Source organism: Vipera berus (assembly GCF_964194415.1).
Source record: "Vipera berus genome assembly, chromosome: Z".
Taxonomy (NCBI): Eukaryota; Metazoa; Chordata; class Lepidosauria; order Squamata; family Viperidae; genus Vipera; species Vipera berus.
Window position 1 is genome coordinate 33,731,809 of NC_138205.1, and position 19,819 is coordinate 33,751,627.

At 39.4% G+C, this 19,819-nt stretch overlaps 1 protein-coding gene across 1 annotated transcript in view; it reads left to right on the forward strand.

Moving 5' to 3' along the window:
* The window catches only part of ZNF652 (zinc finger protein 652), a 48,908-nt gene that overhangs the window by 20,718 nt on the left and 8,371 nt on the right, over positions 1-19,819 (forward strand). Inside the window, exons 2-4 of the mRNA XM_081343700.1 lie at positions 151-1,273; positions 4,189-4,336; positions 6,894-7,009. Coding sequence (XP_081199826.1) covers positions 368-1,273; positions 4,189-4,336; positions 6,894-7,009 — 1,170 coding nt within the window. The 5' untranslated portion in view covers positions 151-367. The remainder of the gene's footprint in view (positions 1-150; positions 1,274-4,188; positions 4,337-6,893; positions 7,010-19,819) is intronic.

Genomic DNA, 19,819 nt, shown 5'->3' on the forward strand with positions numbered 1-19,819 from the left:
ATAACATGATTAGCCTATTATTAATATAAATAGTTAACAACTATTGGAGCAAATCCTGTACATCGCTTATATTAAGCAACAGATTTTTCCAATGATAATTTATTCCAGCTATGCTTAAGCCACTAACTTAATTTTCTCCTTTTTTTCTAGACAAATTTTTCATCTGTTGAATGGCAGCTTTCTTCCTGTGAACTGCTGTCGATGTCTTCTTGCTATAAAACCAGAGTTCCATGACCTACACGTGCTTTCTTGCTCTGCTCCCCCAAAACAGTCATGAGTTAGTTATTTCCAGATATTCATCCTGTTCCAAAAGAGTTACTTCATTGATATTCTGGAATACAAGGTGCTCAATGAATCGAGAGCCCCCATGAATGAAACAGCCAGCTCTTGCCAGCAGATGGCTAAAAATTGCACCACACATGTAGCAGGGATGGCACAGGAGGACAGGGGTCAAGTATCACCCACTTTCTATCATGGTGCCAGCCAGGAACTTGATTTATCCACCAAGGTATACAAAAGGGAGTCTGGGAGTCCTTATTCTGTCTTGGTGGACCCAAAAGCAAGTAAGCCACATCTTCATGACAGAGAGGAGCAGCCATATTTCAGGGAGGACAGAACAGTAGGAGAGGCCCGAGCCGTGAAAGAAGACAGGGAGAACTCTGACGACTTGCAGGAGGAGGACGAGGAAGAAGATGAAGTGACTTACAAAAGGGAGCAGATAATAGTAGAGGTAAACCTTAACAACCAAACATTAAATGTATCAAAAGGGGAGAAGGGGGTCCCCTCCCAATCCAAAGAAACTGCTGTTCTTAAGACCAGCAGTGAGGAAGAGGAGGGTGACAGTGGGGAGGAAGAGGCCACTGAAGACAGTAATGATGAGGAGGAAAATGAGAGGCAGAAGAAAAAAGAGCAAAGAGAGGAAAATGATAGTGTTGCACAAAGGAGGACAAGGAGAGCTGCATCTACTGCAGCCGCCACATCTTCCCCTACTTCCAGAACTACAAGGGGCCGTAGAAAGAGCGTTGAGCCTCCCAAGCGTAAGAAGAAAGCTGCAAAGGAGCCCAAGGCACCTGTGCAGAAATCAAAGTGTGAAGAAAAGGAGACTTTGACCTGTGAGAAGTGCCCCAGGGTGTTTAACACACGCTGGTATCTGGAGAAGCACATGAACGTCACTCATAGGCGCATGCAGATCTGCGACAAGTGTGGGAAGAAATTTGTTCTAGAAAGTGAGCTCTCCCTTCACCAGCAAACAGACTGTGAAAAAAACATCCAGGTAGGTTTTCTCACTGGTTTGCCAGATTTCCCTGCCTTCTGCTGTCCCCTGGACACTTTGCAAGGGGGGAAATCCTTTGAGGAGGACAAGTTCCCAAACTTTTCTACTTTGACCAATGTTTCCTCTTGCACAGTTAAGGAAATTGACTTGCATGGATGTGGGGTGGAGGGGAGGGAACGATGCTCGGCTATAAGAGTTCTCTACACAATCTTGCAGAAGAAATGGGACATTGCATTCTAAACATACACATATATTGTACATTGGTTAGTATTAAATGGAAGATGAAGACACATTCTGCAATTTGCTCTAGTTAAAAAAAATAGCCATTATGCAAGATATGTAGACTTGCATACGTAGACAAGATATGACTGGATGCAAGACTAATTTGTCATAATGAAATTGCATAAATCTTATTTAGCTATAAATTGTTTTAGGAAATATATAATACAATGAGGCATGTCAACTAAACAGCCTATTCTACTTTTCAGTAAATGTAAGAAAAACTTTTGGTTTGTAAGTGTGTCAAATATCTATTTGCTATTTAGTATGCTACGGATTGTTGTTAGATTTTGAAATAATTATTTAAAAATAAATGACCTATGTTTGGGGACTGAAAGCTATTTCCTCAGAATCCTTTTGGAACTGCCTGAATGGGTAGAGCTGGATGAATAAGAAATAAAGCATTCAGCCAGGATAAACAAGCTGAAAACCATTCACATTCTCACAATTTAAGAAACAGTATTTTAGCCTTCCTATTTTATCCATCTTATCAGAAATTGTTCTTTTTCCTATTACCAACATAAAATCTGTGATATTCACAAGCATTGTTATGAGAAAATGTTTCTTCTGCCTCCAGTTGTCTGGAATAGATGGAGGGAGGTTAACTTACCATTAATCATGATGAAGGCAAAAAATGGACTTCATGACTGCTAATGGGAGATGGGAAACAGCAAGCAGATCAGTCAGAGAGCAAGAAAAAAGTGAGCTTGGGCTTTATGATTCCATGAAAGATAGTTGTGAATTATACACAGGTAATTCTGAATATCAGAAAACTACTGGATAAAATACATTGCATTTTGCATGCAATTTATTCAAGTTAGTTCTTGGAATGAAACTTAAAGTATAAGTAGATAAATATCTACCAATCTAGGTACAGAGATCATAGAGGAACTTATAGAACAAAGTGATAAACGTTTTGGAGCAGGTTCCCTAAGAAAGATTCCCTTAAAAAAAAAGGAACATTTTTAATTACTTCCCCATAGCATTGGAGTCAAGTTAATAAATTAAGAATCTTTGGATGAATACAGATGAAGAATCCGTATACGTATGGTCAGCATTTATTTGGATTTAATAAATGGATCAGCAAGATGTTTATTTTCAGCTACAGACTCTTTGCCTGAGTATATCAATATTTAATCTAGTAATGTGTATACTTTTTATTCTAATCAATTTTGATTTTTTTAAAATAATATTTTAAATAAATATGGCATAAAAAATAACCTTCAAATTCCTCTTCTGTGGGTCTTCCATCTATTAGCTATTAAATGCACAGTCTGGATTAAAGGATAAGTGGTCCTTAACTATGTGATCGGTTTGCAGTTGCTTCCTTCAGTGTGCTGATTGTTATTTCTGGGATCAAGAGTGGAATTTTGATTTAGTATTCTGTTATCCCAGGCTCTGATTTTTGTCTCTTTTCTGTAAACTGGATGTGATATTTCTGATATATATGTGAATCCAGAGGAATAAGACACAGATGTTCCTTCTGCTACTGCTTTGTTCAATTTATTCAACAGTTCCAATTTGTTGTTATTCCTTGTGCCAGCTTCAGCAATCCTTTGGTCCAGAATTCTTATGCTGTTGTGCCCTAGGAACTGGAATCTACTTACTTCTGTCTTCCAATTTGAATGGAAAATAAGAACGAGTTTCAAATCAGATAACACTAATCTGCATTTTGTAGTAGGTTTATTATTTTTAAAGTGCTTTGGACTAATCTAAAAAAATCTTCATGGATCTTATATTTATTTCACTAAATGTATGTTTAAAATTGTATTTTGCTAACTTACTCCTAAATGTTTCACACAATCTAAATAACTGATAATGTTCTGGTTTCTTGGCACAGAATTTAAATTTGGGGAGAGAGAGAGAGAGCATTACTTTCTTGTATAACTGGTCTGCTAGGGTTATGGTAAGATGTATTAATGACTACTTGTACTGAATAATGATACAAATTACAAATATTTTTATTTTGCTTTGCTTTACCATCTTATCTTACACAAGATAAAAATTAAAAAGTGTCCTTGCCAGCTAAAATCAGCCATTAATACAAAGTCACATTACTTAGTTTTAATATGATCTTTCATGATTTTGGCTAGAGGAAAATGTATTATTTCATTTTCTCTTATTTCCTATCCGTAGTCTAACTTCCTGTACTCGAAATAGGAAAAACAATTGTTTCATTTTGAGTAATATTATAGTCTCACAGTTCATAGCAATATACTTGCAAGATTATGCTTAAATACAAATGAGCTATTTTGATATCAAACATCATTTTCAAGCTGGCAGGCTAGCTCATTGAATTTAGTCAATATCCTTCTCCAACGTCATTGCTCTTTCCATCAATGTATTTTGCGCCTGTGTGAAGGGCTGGTTGGTAGAAGCCTGGATGTTGCTGCTGATCTGCTCTTGAGGAAGCAGCAGGTGGCGATGTAAGCACATGAATACTGTACTCACTTAAACCTTGTATCTGTGGTTTCAGTGACTGAATAAACTGAATGGCATTTTAATAGTCACAAACAGTGTACATACAGTTGTAGCCTTTTGCTTTGTATGTTCATTTCATTTGGTTACAGCTTCCTGGTGCCATCTGAAGTGAGCTTTGTTTAAATTATTCCTCTTTATCCTGTCCACCCATTCAGTGTGTTTCCTGTAATAAGTCATTCAAGAAGCTTTGGTCCCTCCATGAGCATATCAAGATTGTCCATGGATATGCAGAGAAAAAATTCTCCTGTGAAATATGTGAAAAGAAGTTCTACACCATGGCTCACGTGCGAAAGCACATGGTTGGTGAGTTTTTCTGTCTGTTTTTGCATAGCATTGTGCTTCTTTCAGACTTATGATTCTGATATTCAGGCAACTGTCCATGTAGAATTTCATGTGGCTCCTTGTTTACAGATAGGTTAGTCATTTTAAAAACACCTATCTCTAACTATGTCCGTACTCATCTCCATTAGTCATTACTGGATGGGATAGAGAAAGCCATAGAAAGCCTAGTCTTTGCAATCTGCCCAATGTAAAACTATCTGGGGCACTAATGTGGGGAATATGTTTTAGATGCAATTGGTAAATGTCACTTTAATCCATTTGCAATATAGAGATTTGTTGTTTTAGTTAAGCCCCATTTATTACAAGGGTACTAGTTTTATGATAAAACTTCTATATTTTGATGTGCGTCTTCCTGAATGCAAGCACTGAGGTTAGGGAGTTTATACATTTCCTCTTGCCTTTGGAACTAGAATTTATGTTTGGAAGAATTAAAGCATATAATATAGATAAAATGTGGAATACCTTCATGGTAAAATACCCATCTGTAGACCTAAATGATACGGGAAGAACATTTGAACTCCTTTTCAGGGAGAACTGATCTGTTAAAAAATTATTCCCACTTGGCTGAAATAATTTTGACCTAGTGAGATAGCTAGGAAGTTCGAACTTAGAAGGAGTTGTTGAGAAAGGGAATTAATGAAAAAGGCACTTTTGTCCTGTGATTACACAAAGTCTAATTATGTAGTTCTCTGTGTCCATGCCTATCATAATTTATAGTCAAATTAGCATGCTTTGTTTTTACTCTGTACTAAGCTGATTTCTGTATTATAAGGCACAATAAATAGCATTTTTATTTCCTGAATGTTAACTGCTACTTTATTTTGCTTATATTATAACTTAACTATAGACTACTACAACAACCATTCTAATTGAATGACACCCAGATAAATACTTTAAATAACATAAAAACACAATTGGATCCAATCTTATGTATTCTTGGAGTATACAGTTGCAAGAAAAAGTATGTGAACCCTTTGGGATTACGTGGAGTTTTGCATGAATTGGCCATAAAATGCGCTCTAAACGTCATGTAAGTCACAACAATAGAAAAACACAGTCTGCTTAAAATAATACTACACAAACATTAGCTGTTGTCATGTTTTAATTGAACATAAGATGGAAACATTCACAGTGCAGGGTGGAAAAAGTATGTGAACCCCTAGCCTAATGACTTCTCCAAGAGCTAATTGGAGCCAGGAGTGAGCTAACCTTGACTCCAATCAGTGTGATGATATTGGATGTGCTGCTGACAGCCGTCCTGCCCTTTAAAAACACACACCTGTTTTGGGTTTACTGGTCTCAAGAAGCACTGTCTGATATGAACCATGCCTCGCAGAAAAGAGCTCTCAGAAGACCTACGATCAAGAATTGTTGCAGTGCATGAAGCTGGAAAGGGTTACAAAAGTATCTCCAAAAGCCTTGATGTTCATGTGTCCACGGTAAGACAGACTGTCTACAAATGGAGAAAGTTTAGCACTGTTGCTACTCTCCCTAGGTGTGGTTGTCCTGTAAAAATGACTGCAAGAGCACAGTGCATAATGCTTAATGAGGTAAAGAAGAATCCTAGAGTGTCAGCTAAAGACCTACAGAAATCTCTGGCACATGCTAACATTTTTGTTGACACATCTACAATAAGGAAAACATTAAACAAGAATGGAGTACATAAGAGGACACCACGGAGGAAGCCATTGCTGTCCAAAAAAAATATTGCAGCACGTTTGAAGTTTGCAAAAGAGCACCTGGATGTTCCACAGCACTACTGGCAAAATATACTGTGGACAGATGAAACCAAAATTGAGTTGTTTGGGAAAAACACACAACACTATGTGTGGAGAAAAAAAGGCACAGCACACCAACATCAAAACCTCATCCCCACTGTAAAACATGGCGGAGGGAGCATCATGGTTTGGGGCTGCTTTGTTGCCTCAGGGCCTGGACAGATTGTTGTCATTGATGGGAAAATGAATTCCAGAGTTTATCAGGACATTTTGCAGGAAAACATATGACCATCTGTCCTCCAACTGAAGCTCTGCAGAGGATGGGTGATGCAACAGGACAATGACCCAAAGCATACAAGTAATTCAACAAAACAATGACTTCAACAGAACAGAATACGTTTTGTGAAGAGGAGTGGTCCAAAATTACTCCAGATCGTTGTGCAGGTCTGATCTGCAACTACAGGAAACGTTTGGTTGAGGTTATTGCTGCCAAAGGAGGGTCAACCAGTTATTAAGTCCAAAGGTTCACATACTTTTTCCACCCTGCACTGTGAATGTTTCCATCTTATGCTCAATTAAAACATGACAACAGCTAATGTTTGTGTAGTATTATTTTAAGCAGACTGTGTTTTTCTATTGTTGTGACTTACATGACATTTAGAGCGCATTTTATGGCCAATTCATGCAAAACTCCACGTAATCCCAAAGGGTTCACATACTTTTTCTTGCAACTGTACCTCTTGAAACTATTGAGACTTAAGCTGGTTATGACTGACTTACTTAATTGACTGATGTTTCAGCACATACTAAGGACATGCCATTTACATGTGAAACCTGTGGAAAATCTTTCAAACGCAGTATGTCGTTAAAGGTTCATTCACTACAGCATTCAGGAGAGAAGCCTTTCCGATGTGAGGTATGAATTCTGCTCAATGTCTTATTGTAAAAAAACAAGCATATAATTATAAAGTAATATTAAAATTGAATAGACATGAACAATAAAACCTGTGCTATAGATCAAAGTCATCTCTTATCTAATATTCTATTTTTACAGTGACCACCATACAAACAAGGCATGGGGATAGTAACATGCTCACACTCGACTGCAAATTATTATCATGGTGCCTTCTTAAATCTATGCCAGAAATGGATTATATTTCAGTGATGATCAAAATTATAATACGTATCAATCCTTGATAAGAAACCAAGGATATTGTGGTGCTGCACTTGAGCCAGAGGAAAATATATTGGGCAGGGGAAGATGCAGCAGAAAACGGTTTAGATCACTGTCAAATATATGAGGTAGACAAAGTTAGGAAACCAACTCACTGAAAAACTAGAACTGTATTTATTGAGATAGTTTATAAACAGAATCTTACAAGTTTGAGGGCCCCTTAGTGCTCTCTGAGCTTGCTTCTTTTCTTTGCAGACGCTTCATTACCCAAACTAGGTAACATTATCAGTGCTAGTAAGCGTAGTTTGCCATCAGTTTATATTCTAGTGGCTTGCCCTGTCAATATTGATTGGGGTGGTTTTAGAGATTCTTTGGTTGACCACCCCCACCAACCCTGACAGAGCAAGCCACTAGAATATAAACTGACAGCAAACTGCACTCCTTACTAGCACTGATGATGTTACCTAGTTTGGGTAATGAAACATCTGCAAGAAAATAAGCAAGCTTAGAGAGCACCAAGGACTCCTCATTTCAACCCTGAGCTACAAATATTCTCCTTTATTTGTCTTATAAGTCTGCCTGTGTTTTTCTTTCCCTCCATCTTAGCCTCCATGAATCAGGAGAGCCCAATTAGTTTCTAATATTCCTAGGCTGTCTAGATTCATCACTTACTTCTGCATGTGCTGTCCTCTTAATGGCTTCTGGATAATTTCTCCATGCTCCTTATAGCCGCTTCCAGGGATGACCGCCTTGATATTTGGTAACAATCTTGATAGACTCTATACTGTAAGATCTGGAAATGAAGGCTCAAATGTCCTGGTTTCTAACTGTTGCTACTCAATGGGTAAGACTTATAATAAAGCTCTCCTCCACAGCTTAATTGTGGATGAAAGGGCTGGATTGTTTTTTGAATTACCAAAACTTAGCTGATTAGCAAGGGTAGCCCAGGGTTAAGATGGTGGTGTAGCCATTGTCATTTGAAAAGTATGATGGCTTTCAGGTGCATTGTTCTGCAATACCCATTTGTAAATTCCTATTTCTGAAGTTGGGCAGTAGGGGATCAGAGGCAATTGTGCTTGTTGGAGTTCATAGCTGGGTTGGCAGTGGAGTTCCATGGGCTTATGGTGTGGCAAATTTTAATCTGATTTCAAGTGCAGACTTGGAGGCTACTCAAGTGGCTACTAAGTACCTGACTGAAGTTACCTCTGTGCCTAAACAGGGCCCAAAAAGTGTCACACTTTGAACCTTGTCTTTATCTTGGGACAGTTGCAATATAAACTGGACTTGAAGAGTACTAACATGAATCCCTTGCCATGGACAGATCACTCCCACTTGGTCTTTGATTTTTCTTGGGCTGTATCCCACTAAAGAGAGGTAGGAACGACTTGATCAGTCTGCCCCAGGCTGACTGGTTTTCAGAAGAGGGTTGGGGTCATTCGTGGAACTCTTGTACATGGTTTGACTGAAACCTTAGTTACTATTTGGAATAAGAGAGCAGTTGTGTCCTTAAATCATATCACCTCTGTGCAGGCCCTCTATATCATAGACAGTTGTCTGAGTTTTCAAAGAAACCCAGTTGTCATGAAGTGACATAGAACATAGATGGAAAGCAAAGAATACAAGTAATCCTTGATTTATGACCACAATTATTTTTGTGTTAGGAAGCAACAGGTGAGTCTAGGGAAAATTTCATGTAGTACCCGATGAAAGTACAGGCTCCCTTCAGGCTATATGCTCTCTCCATTGTTCTTTTCTCTTTATACCAATGACTGCACCTCAAGGGGACACTTTGTTGTGAAATTTGCAGATGACACAACAGTCATTGGCCTCATTTGAAACAGGGAAGAGTCTGCATGTAGACAGGAGGTTGAACAACTGGTCCCTGGGTGAGCCATAATAATCTGGAGCTGAATACACTTAAAGAGATGAAAGCAGATTTTAGGAGGAGCCCTTTGTTTTACCATCTCTTGCCACATTCGATAACACAATATCAGCAGCAGAGTCCTTCAGATTTGGGGGTTCTGTAATCTCCCAGGGCTTGAAATGGATACTTAACATTAGAACCATCATTGAAAAGACACAACAAGGAATATTCTTCCTGCGACAATTCAGGAAGTTCAGGAGCTGTTGATACAGTTTTACGGAGGAGTATATGTACTTCCATAACTGTCTGGTTTGGTATAGACTTCAATGGCTAGTTAAGACTACAGAAAGAATAATTGCAATCAGCCTACCTTCCATAGAAGACCAGTATATTGCGCGGGTCAGAAGGAGGGCTGAGAAGATATCTGTCACCCCTCAAATCCCGAATATAAACTCGGGGCAGTGCTACAGGGCATTGCAGGCCAAAATAACTAGAAAAAGGGACAGGTTTTTCTCTCAGGCCATCCCTCTGCTGAACACCTGATTCTCACAGTGCTGTCTAATGTCTGTATGTATTTACCCAAGTAGTATGGCTGTAGCATTATTATTTATCCTTATTATCCTTCTTAGTCCCCCGAGGAGGAGGAGGATTATTCTGTTACTTTGCATGTACACTAAGAGCTTCGCACCAGAGACAAATTCACACTTAGCCAGATAAAGTATTCAGTTTCCATTGTTAAGCAAGACTATTATTAAGTGAGTTTTGCCCCATTTTACAACCTTTTTTGCCATATTTGTTAAGTGAATCACTGCAGTTGTTAAGTTAGTAACATGGTTGTTAAGTGAGTCTGGTTTCCCCATTGATTTTGCTTGTCAGAAAGTCACAGAAGGTGATTGCGTGCACCTGGGACACTGCAGCTGCCATAAATACATGCCAGTTTCCAAGGATCTGAATTTTGATCATGTGTCCATGGCAACGCTGCAACCTTCGTAAATGTGAAGAACAGTCATAACTCAGTTTTTTCAGGGCTGTTGTAACTTCACTAAATGAATGGTTGTAAGTCAAGGACTACCTGTAAATCTGACCAAACATGGGTAAGAGCCTTCTTTTGAACATTACCTTATAATGATAAGGGTGGTAGAGTGTGATATTTCATAGCAGCAGCCTGTTTAAATTTACCCAGTCCCTCCTGAGTAAGGAAAATATTTGTAGAAAGGTATCCATTTCTGGACCAGGAAATGTTTTTGTCACACCTTGATTGAATTAACCGTAATGCAGCCTGCACATGAGGTGGTCCTTGAAAAGCATTTAGAAGCTGCAGCTGATTTAGAATGCAGTCACAGGCAGCTTGGGGTGTTCATGATACACCTGTTCTGTAAGCTGCACTGGCTCCCAGTGGCTTATGGTCAGGGTGGTTCTGGAATGACTTGCTTCTGATTATTTTTGCTTGCCTGTAGAGGAATACAGAGATGAGTCTGGAAAACATATTCAATAGCCATTAGATAAACACCATCTTAGCTATGAAAAAGAGAAGGAAGTATAAAGAAACTCCAAGATTGCGATACCTTGATTCTCTTGATGAAAGCAGGTGTGGAGGGAGAGAATCTCCATTAGGCTTTCAAGATTCTTTTATACTTTGTAACAATGCAATAAAGTTACAACAGTCCTTTTGGAGTCCTATTTCCTGATCTGGCCTACATAGAAGGACTGATATCAATCTTGAAAGACTCGCTGCTTTCTAATTATGCAATCATTAATCTTTCTTTTGATTGTGGAAATTCCATCAACTCTTCTGGCACCCTATTGTTCATAGAACAGCTTGCTCAAGCATGATAAAACAAAAACAGCAAATGGAAATACAATTAACAAACCTTCACAGTATCATAATACAATTACCACAACAGTTCAGACAAGATTGTCTCATCAGGGAGTTCAACAATCTGCATCCCAGCCAATATTTCTTTGCTCTCAAAGGAATTTCTAAAGAATTCCAAAAAGGTAGCTAGGGCCCTGATTGGTTTGCATTGTATTTGAACTGCATTTGGGGCCTTATTGGATCTCCATCGCTTTTCAGCAGAATTTCAACTGCTCAGAGCTGCTGGGAAGTGCTACATTCTGTAAGTTTTGGAAAGGCTGCACCAAAAAAGTTGCTAGGGCCCTGATTGGTTTGCATTGTATTTGAACTATATAACTAAAAATCAAAAAACAGCAGCGGTACATTCAGGGCAAGTGCATCTGAGATTTGTTGTATCTAAGAATGTCTGGCTTAGTTCAGTGCAACACTTGTTTTGCAGCTCTTTCACAGTACCCTTTTCAAAATTGGAAACTGTCCTATCTATAAACAAATCACTAGTCTACAAGGACAGATTATTTATCTAGGGTCTGTAATCTGTGCTCTTCAGGCAGAAATTAGGTGTCCAGTTCAGCCCTTCTACCCTATTGAGCCTCCATGCTATCAGCCCCCTCTACCACAAAGATCCTGCAGGAGAAGGGCAGTGTGGACAACCATGGGATCTGGCAGGGTGAGATCTGTGAACCATAAACACAAAGCTTTCGCTGTGTCCCTGCACAACAGATACAGTGCCCTTTCTGACCTTAATGGGGACATTAAGGAGACAGGTAAAGGTATCTGTGATAATAACTCAAATAAGCAGGGGATCGTGCTCCAAGATGAAAAACTTGTTTTCGAGAGGGAGAAGTGTGAATCTGGTATTACACACCAGTCATGCAAGAACAGAAAGGCATCCAAAAAGAGAAGCCACTTTCTGGTTGGTGATTCAATTATAAGGGATGTAAATTTAGGAAAGGACACAGAGGTTTTGAAAGAGGTCAGGTGTCTTCCAGGTGCTACTGCCAGTAGGGACAAGAAGCATATTTCTAAAATAAGAATGCCAGCAAGGACTGTGATGTGGAGGCTATTGTACATCTTCGCACTAATGATCTGTCCCAAAAAGATGTACTCTCTGTGCAGAATGATTTCCAAAGCTTGGGGCAGGAACTTAGCAGAATAGGCTGTAGGATCACTTTTTCAGAGGTTTTACCAGTGTATAAGGAAAATGGAAAAGGCCAGTGTATAGCAGAATTTAATATGTGGCTAAAGGAGTGGTGTAAAGGAGAAGGCTTTGGTTATATTAGTCACGATGTCTGTAGCTGGTCCAATGAAAAAATGTATAAAAGAGATGGTCTGTATCCATCCAAGAAAGGGACTGAGTTACTTGGCAATAAATTCACAGCTTTTCTGGAGGAACATTTAAACTAAACAATGGGGACAGTGAGTTAATTGATACAGAACATCACTGTCCCTGGCAATCTAAGAAAATAGGGGAAGCCAGGCACCACACAAGTTACGCAGCAAGTAAACACAGGGTCAGTCATAAAGGACTCAAATGTCTATACACTAATGCACAGAGTATGAACAGTAAGCAGGGTGAACTAGAAATTCAGGTAAATGAGGGCGGATATGATATTGTTGCCAATATGGAAACATGGTGGGACGAAACCTACAAATGGAACACACAGCTAGAGGGATTTAAACTATTTAAAAGAAACAGACTAAACAAAAGAGGAGGTGCTCTATATATAAGAAATAACTTTATCTCTACAGAAATAGAGCACAACAATGACGAAAACTGTAAACTTGAATGCATTTGGGTCAATATAAAAGGGGGGAAAAATGACATTGCCATAGGTGTATACTATAGGCCGCCCAACCAAACAGAGGAAATAGATGAACTTTTTGCTAGTCAGCTAACTTAAGGTATGTAAGAAGCATATCACAATAGTAATGGGGGACTTTAATTACCCTGATATCAACTGGGAGACAAACTCTGCACCAAGTGGAAGATCAAACAGATGCCTGACAAACCTAGCAGACAACTTTCTCTCCCAAAAATTAGAGAAGGGAACTAGGGGATTAGCCATATTGGATTTAATTCTCACAAACAGAGATGAAATGATAGAAAATGTCGAAGCCACAGGAACCTTGGGGGGAAGTGATCATGCAATATTGGAATTCAACATTCCGGAAGCACAAGCAATAGAACACAGTCAAACTAGAGTCTTGGACTTTAAAAGAGCTAATTTCAATAAACTTAGAGAGTCCTTGGGAAGAATTCCATGGATGAGAATCCTAAAGGGGAAAACAACTCAAGAAGCTTGGGAAATTTTGAAAAGTGAGATAATAAAGGCCCAGTCTAGTACAATACCAACAAAGAAGAAAAATAACAGCTCTCAAAAGAAACCAGCATGGCTGCATAACGAACTCTCTGATAAATTGAAAGATAAAAAGGACAAGTATAAGAATTGGAAAGGGGCACATAACTAAGTCAGAATATCAGCAAATAGCCCGTGCCTGCAAAGATGAAGTGAGGAAAGCTAAGGCTGAAAATGAACTAAGGCGACTAAAGACAAAAATAACAAAAAAGCTTCTTTCAACATATAAAAAACAAAAAAGGTAAGGAAATGGTTGATCCATTAGTGGGGGAAAGTGGCAAGAAGGTGACAAGCAACAGGGAGAAAGCAGAACTATTTAACTTGCTTTTTGCATCTGTCTTTACAACAAAGGGAAAAACAGTCCAACCTACCCAAACCAGTGCCATAAAAAACAGAATAGAAACACAAGATAGGCAGGAAAATGGTAAGTGAACACCTATCCAGCCTAGACGAGTTCAAATCACCAGGACCAGATGGATTATACCCCAAAGTTCTCAAGGAACTGGCAAACCTGATCTCAGAACCACTGAACTATATTTTTCAAAGATCCTGGAGCACTGGGGAACTACCAGAGGACTGGAAGAGAGCTGATGTAGTTCCCATCTTCAAAAAAGGGAAAAAATAGATCCAGGTAACTACAGACCTATCAGCCTGACCTCAATACCTGGGAAGATTCTGGAAAAGATAATCAAACAACAAATCAGCGAACACCTTGATGCAAACAAAGTCATCACTAAAAGTCAACATGGGTTTGTCAAAAACAGATCATGCCAGACAAATCTTATTACATTCTTTGACCAAGTGACAAAATTAGTGGACCAGAGGAATGCTGTAGATATAATTTACTTGGACTTCAGTAAGGCATTTGATAAAGTAGATCACAACCTACTACTTGATAAGATAGAAAAATGTGGGTTAGATAGCATCACCACCAGATGGATTCAAAATTGGCAGACAGGCCGTACTCAGCGTGTGGTCCTCAATGGAACTGCATCTACATGGAAGGAAGTGTGTAGTGGGGTGCCCCAGGGCTCTGTTCTCGGTCCAGTGCTCTTCAACATCTTCATCAATGATTTGGATGAGGGGATAGATGGGGAACTCATCAAATTTGCAGACGACAGCAAGCTGGCAGGAATAGCCAATACTCCAGAAGATAGGCTTAAAATACAGGAGGATCTGGACAGACTCGAACACTGGGCGCTATCTAACAAAATGAAATTCAATGGTGAAAAAAGTAAGGTTCTACATTTAGGCAGGAAAAATCAAATGCACAGGTATAGTATAGGTGGTACCTTGCTCAATAGTAGTAACTGTGAGAGGGATCTTGGAGTCCTAGTAGACAATCACTTCAATATGAGCCAGCAGTGTGCTTCAGCTGCCAAAAAAGCCAACACAGTGCTAGGCTGCATTAACAGAGGGATAGAATCAGGATCAAGTGAAGTACTAATACCACTTTACAATGCTTTGGTAAGGCCACACCTGGAATACTGCATCCAGTTTTGGTCACCACGATGTAAAAAAGATGTTGAGACTCTAGAAAGGTTACAGAGAAGAGCAACAAAGATGATTGGGGGACTGGAGGCTAAAACATATAGGGAACGGTTGCTGGAATTGGGTACGTGTATAACAAAGAGAAGGGTGAGGGGTGACATGATAGCAGTGTTCCAATATCTCAGGGGCTGCCACAAAGAAGAGGGAGTCAAGCTGTTCTCCAGGGCACCTGAGGGCAGGACAATAAGCAATGGATGGAAACTAGTCAAGGAGAGAAGCAACCTAGAACTAAGGAGAAACTTCCTGACAGTTAGAACAATTAACCAGTGGAACAACCTGCCTCCAGAAGTGGTGAATGCTCCAACACTGGAAGTTTTTAAGAAGAGACTGGACAGCCATTTGCCTGAAATGGTATAGGGTTTCCTGCCTGAGCAGGTGGTTGGACTAGATGACCTCCAAGGTCCCTTCCAACTTCTTCTTCTTCTTCTTCTTCTTCTTCTTCTTCTTCTTCTTCTTCTTATTCTTATTCTTATTATTATTATTATTATTATTATTATTATTATTATTATTATTATTATTATTATTATTATTATTATTATTATAAGTTTGGAGGAGACCAATATCAGTTTTTTTACTTTTAAGACTCAGTTTGAGTTGTTTATGAAATGTCAACCAACAGAATTTCTTACAAATTGTTCCAATATTCTGAATATTTTGAAAGATGTAACAGCCAAATAAACTAGCTTCCTCATTGAAGGCAATGTTCATTATTGCATAGTTTCCAGAACTTCATGCAAAGTTAAAGTTGCATTTGATTATTCAAGTAAGGTAGCAATAACAAACTGAGAGATCTACAATCTAAAAGTAGTGGGAAAGTTCATAAATACATATAGATTCTCAGTTATTTGGCAGAGAAGTGGATAAAATAAATCTCTGATGGGCTAATTTTTAGATTCCTGCTAATGAATTGAGAAAGGAAGTTAGTGGAACAAGGCATACCAGAGAATTTGGAAGAACTGTTCCAACACTGAACATTAATAGAAGGTGATTGGAAGAGTTGGAGCATGGAGGAAATAGCAAGGATTTTTCATCCATGTCCCACCCACATGACCTTAGATACCAGTGCCAGAGAATCCAAATAGAAGCAATAAAGAGATGCGTGTCCTCAATACAGGAGAGACTGCAGTTTATGCTTCTACTGTGTAGTCCTAGAATACAAAGCCTGGACTTGCATCACTAATATAGGTACCTCTGTTAGTGTCACACCTGTGGAACTCCAGCCCACATTATAAGCAAGTGCCCCACTTGTTCCAAAGCGTTATCTTTGGGAAACTGCTCCCCTCCCAGGAATCCACCAGGAGAGCCTTTTAGCTATTAAGAGGAGCTCAGGTAGCCAACAAAAAGACCTACCATACCTTTTTATGCCAGAGGGAAAAAAATTCTTGAGGGATGTTCATTACTGTAGAATCAGTGTGTCCAAAACCTCCTGGTCTGACCATTAGCATCCCCTACCTACTACCTCTTATTTCAGACTTACTGGACAGCCTTCAAAAGATACATTTTCACTAATTGGACTTGAGAGATGCATACAATTTAATCAGAATGAAAGAGGAACATGAAAATTTGCTGAGGTACAAGGTATGGCAAATCTGAATATGTAGGAATTCTGTTTAGACTAGTTAATTGCAGTATGGCCATCTCCACATTCATGAGTGAAATAGTGTTTAATACCTTGAATAAGTATGCACTAGTATCTTTGGATGACATACTGATATTTTCAGAAGACCTGTCTGCATGAGAGCAACACTAAAAAGATTTATGTACAAGTGACTTTGAGGATGCAGCATTTTTTTTAAGTTGTAAAAATGTGTGTTTTATTTTTCCCCAGCTCGAGTTGCCAGTTCTCTACAGAACAGATACAAAGAAATCCAGTACAGTTCATATTCTCATGGCAGGCACCTAGAAATATGAAAGGCGTCTAAATGTTTTCTGGGTTTTGAATTTTTTTGTAGAAAATTCGTCCTTAACTTTGTAGAGTGCAAAATACTTTTGCCATAATTCCTAAAGAAAGGACTCCAATTAAATTGGTCTACCCTAGGGCAAGCAACAGTTTAGGGTTTGAATGTTTTATCCAGATCTCTCTTTCCTTTTGTAGTGTAAGCACACATTCATGTGGCACTAGGCACTTTTCTTCTTCAGGCAGTGAGGAGGGGGGGAATTTCCTACCAATCACCCCTCTAAGTTCAAAAAAAAATAATGGGCAAACAGCTATAAAAAACAAATACAGATTCACATACACCCCTTGCTCAGCAGGTACCCAAAGTTACTAGAGAAGTCATAAAGATTCCCCCCACCATTCTTGTTGCACGGTGGCCTGTACTGGAGTCTATCGTAGTGGTAAATATAGAGTTCTCCTCATTCTTAAATTCACTGTCCATTGATTCTGGTGAGAAATCATAGATGGGGGTCTGTACAAGGATCTGAGATAAAATGATGTCTGAAATACAGGGGATGGACACCTGCTATTCTTTTCCATAAACTCAGATTTCTGGCAGCCCTCCCAGTGAATCAGATATTCCACATGTATCCTCCTGCATCCAGAATTCAAAATACATTTTACTTAATACTCATTTTCCCAGTTTGCCAGCACACCAGGGTGAAGGACAGTTTTAAAATATGAAAATATGTAATAGATCCATTGAAACACAATCTCATGATTTGAAAAATGAAGTGGGGGGCTGAAGTAAATGGCTGATTTTTCAGGAGCAATCTCAGCCCTATGACAAACAAGGCTAAATAAACACATAGCCATTACCATTTGCTCTTAGCTTTGATATTAGAGATCAGAGTAGCCAATGCAAGATTTAAACACTCCCTCCATGTTCAGCAGTTCTATTCTTATGGCACACTTGTAACCCTTTCCCTAAAGAGAACATGTTTGACTATTGAGAAACAACTGTCCATAACTGATATAGAGATGTAAAGACCCCAACATATGCATCCTGTTGCTGTTGAACTCTAATCCAATCAATCTGTACCCTGTCTCCCTGCCTCCAATCTAAAGGGAGGTTGCATAAAGATGGTCTTAATACTTAGCAGTTGTAAGCTTAGCTTCTAAATAGAAGAGATGATGAACAAGAAACTCAGGATTGTCCTATCTTGATTTAGAGAAACACTATTTTTCAAAGTCCTGTTATTAGTAAAATAGAGCTAAAATGCCCTTGTGGAGTCTGTTTCTTGAGATGGTCTACCTTCAAAAGGTCAAAATATTAAACCAGAACCCATAGGGTTCTGATCTTTTATTAGGAAATATTATCTTCTCTGTTGCCGCACCTTGCCTGATGGAGCACCTTTCCCCACAAGATCCAGAGAGCTTTAACTCAATTGGCCTTTCATTTGGAATAGAATAGAATAGAATAGAACAGAACAGAATAGAATAGAATTGGAAGGGCCCTTGGAGGTCTTCTAGTCCAGCCCCCTGCTCAAGTAGGAGAACCTATACCATCTCAGACATGTCATTATCTAGTCTCTTCTTAAAAATATCTAGTGATGGAGTTCCCATGATTTCTGGAGGCAAGCTGTTCTACTGGTTGCTTGTCCTCACTGGCAGGAAGTTTCTCCTTAATTCCAGGTGGCTTCTCTGATCAGTTTCCAACCATTATTCCTCATCCTTCCCTCTGGTGCTCAGGTGAACAACGTGAGCTCCTCTTCCTTGTGGCAGCCTCTCAGATACTGGAATACTGCTATCATGTCTCCCCTATTTCTTTTCTTTAGACTAGCCAAACCCAAGTCCTGCAGCCGTTCTTCATATGTTTTAGTCTCCAGAACTTTAGCTCTCAAAATCTTTTTTGTGATATGGTGACCAAAATTGCTGCAATATTCCAGGTGTGGTCTCACTAGGGTTTTATAAAACAGAACTAATACTTCACATGATCTAGATTCTATGCCTCTGCTTATACAACCCAGGATTGTATTAGATCTGGATGTTTCCCTGGCATTTGGGGCAGGAGGTTAAACCAGCCCTGTTGATGGATTTGTCTGGTTTACCCCATTCCCTTCTCAACACAACGGCTTAAAAATACTACATTTATTTCAAAATGGCCACTACAAGCTTGAATTAGTTGGGGTTTGGAGTATTTTGCTCGCCCTTGAACCAAAATAAAGTACTCTTCCACCTTAAGTAAATGCTTTTTCTTCTCCAAATTTAACTTGAAGAAATGAGTAGAAAATAATGACACCTTCAATTCTGCCCTTTCAAATTGAATTTGACAAGTGCATTATATACATATTTGCATTAAAACTACAGAATCAAAATAATTTCAAACAGCTTAAATCTTGGTTATCCAATCATTCAAAGAATGGGACAAAATACTCTATTCAAGCCAGTTTTCATTTTGCCTTTTATCTTTTTCTTCCAGACATACCAGTAGATATTCACTAGCTTCTAACACAGTGATGCAATAAAAATCAATGCACTAGTAAAACTCTTGTGTCTGTAACCTTTACTTTGGTAAAACAGTGCATCATAGGACAAAACATTTTAGACCAAGGCATCTCAGATCGACTACCTTATAAAACAGTGGTGGTGAACCTATGGCACGCGTGCCAGAGGCGGCACTTGGAGCCCTCTTTGTTGGCACACGCGCCACTGCCGGCAGCAGCAGGTCCATCAGGTCGCCACCACTGCCTGGAGCAGGAGCCCTGCCCAGCACAAAGGAGGGGAAGTGTGGCCGACTAGCAAACGAGTACAGATGGTAGAGCAGAGCTCACCAACCATTGTCGATTGGCGGACTGGAAGAAAAGGGAGGGGGAAGCATTTTACATGCATGCTTGTGCGCATGGGGCCGTGAGCATGCACGCACTGCAAATGGGGCGGGGCTAGTGCCTGCATGATACTCACTAGCCCTGCCCCGTTCTTGCATGATGCAGCGCCTTGTATTGGCGCCGTGCAGCACGGTGGCCCATTTGTGCGCTCCTGGTTTTTG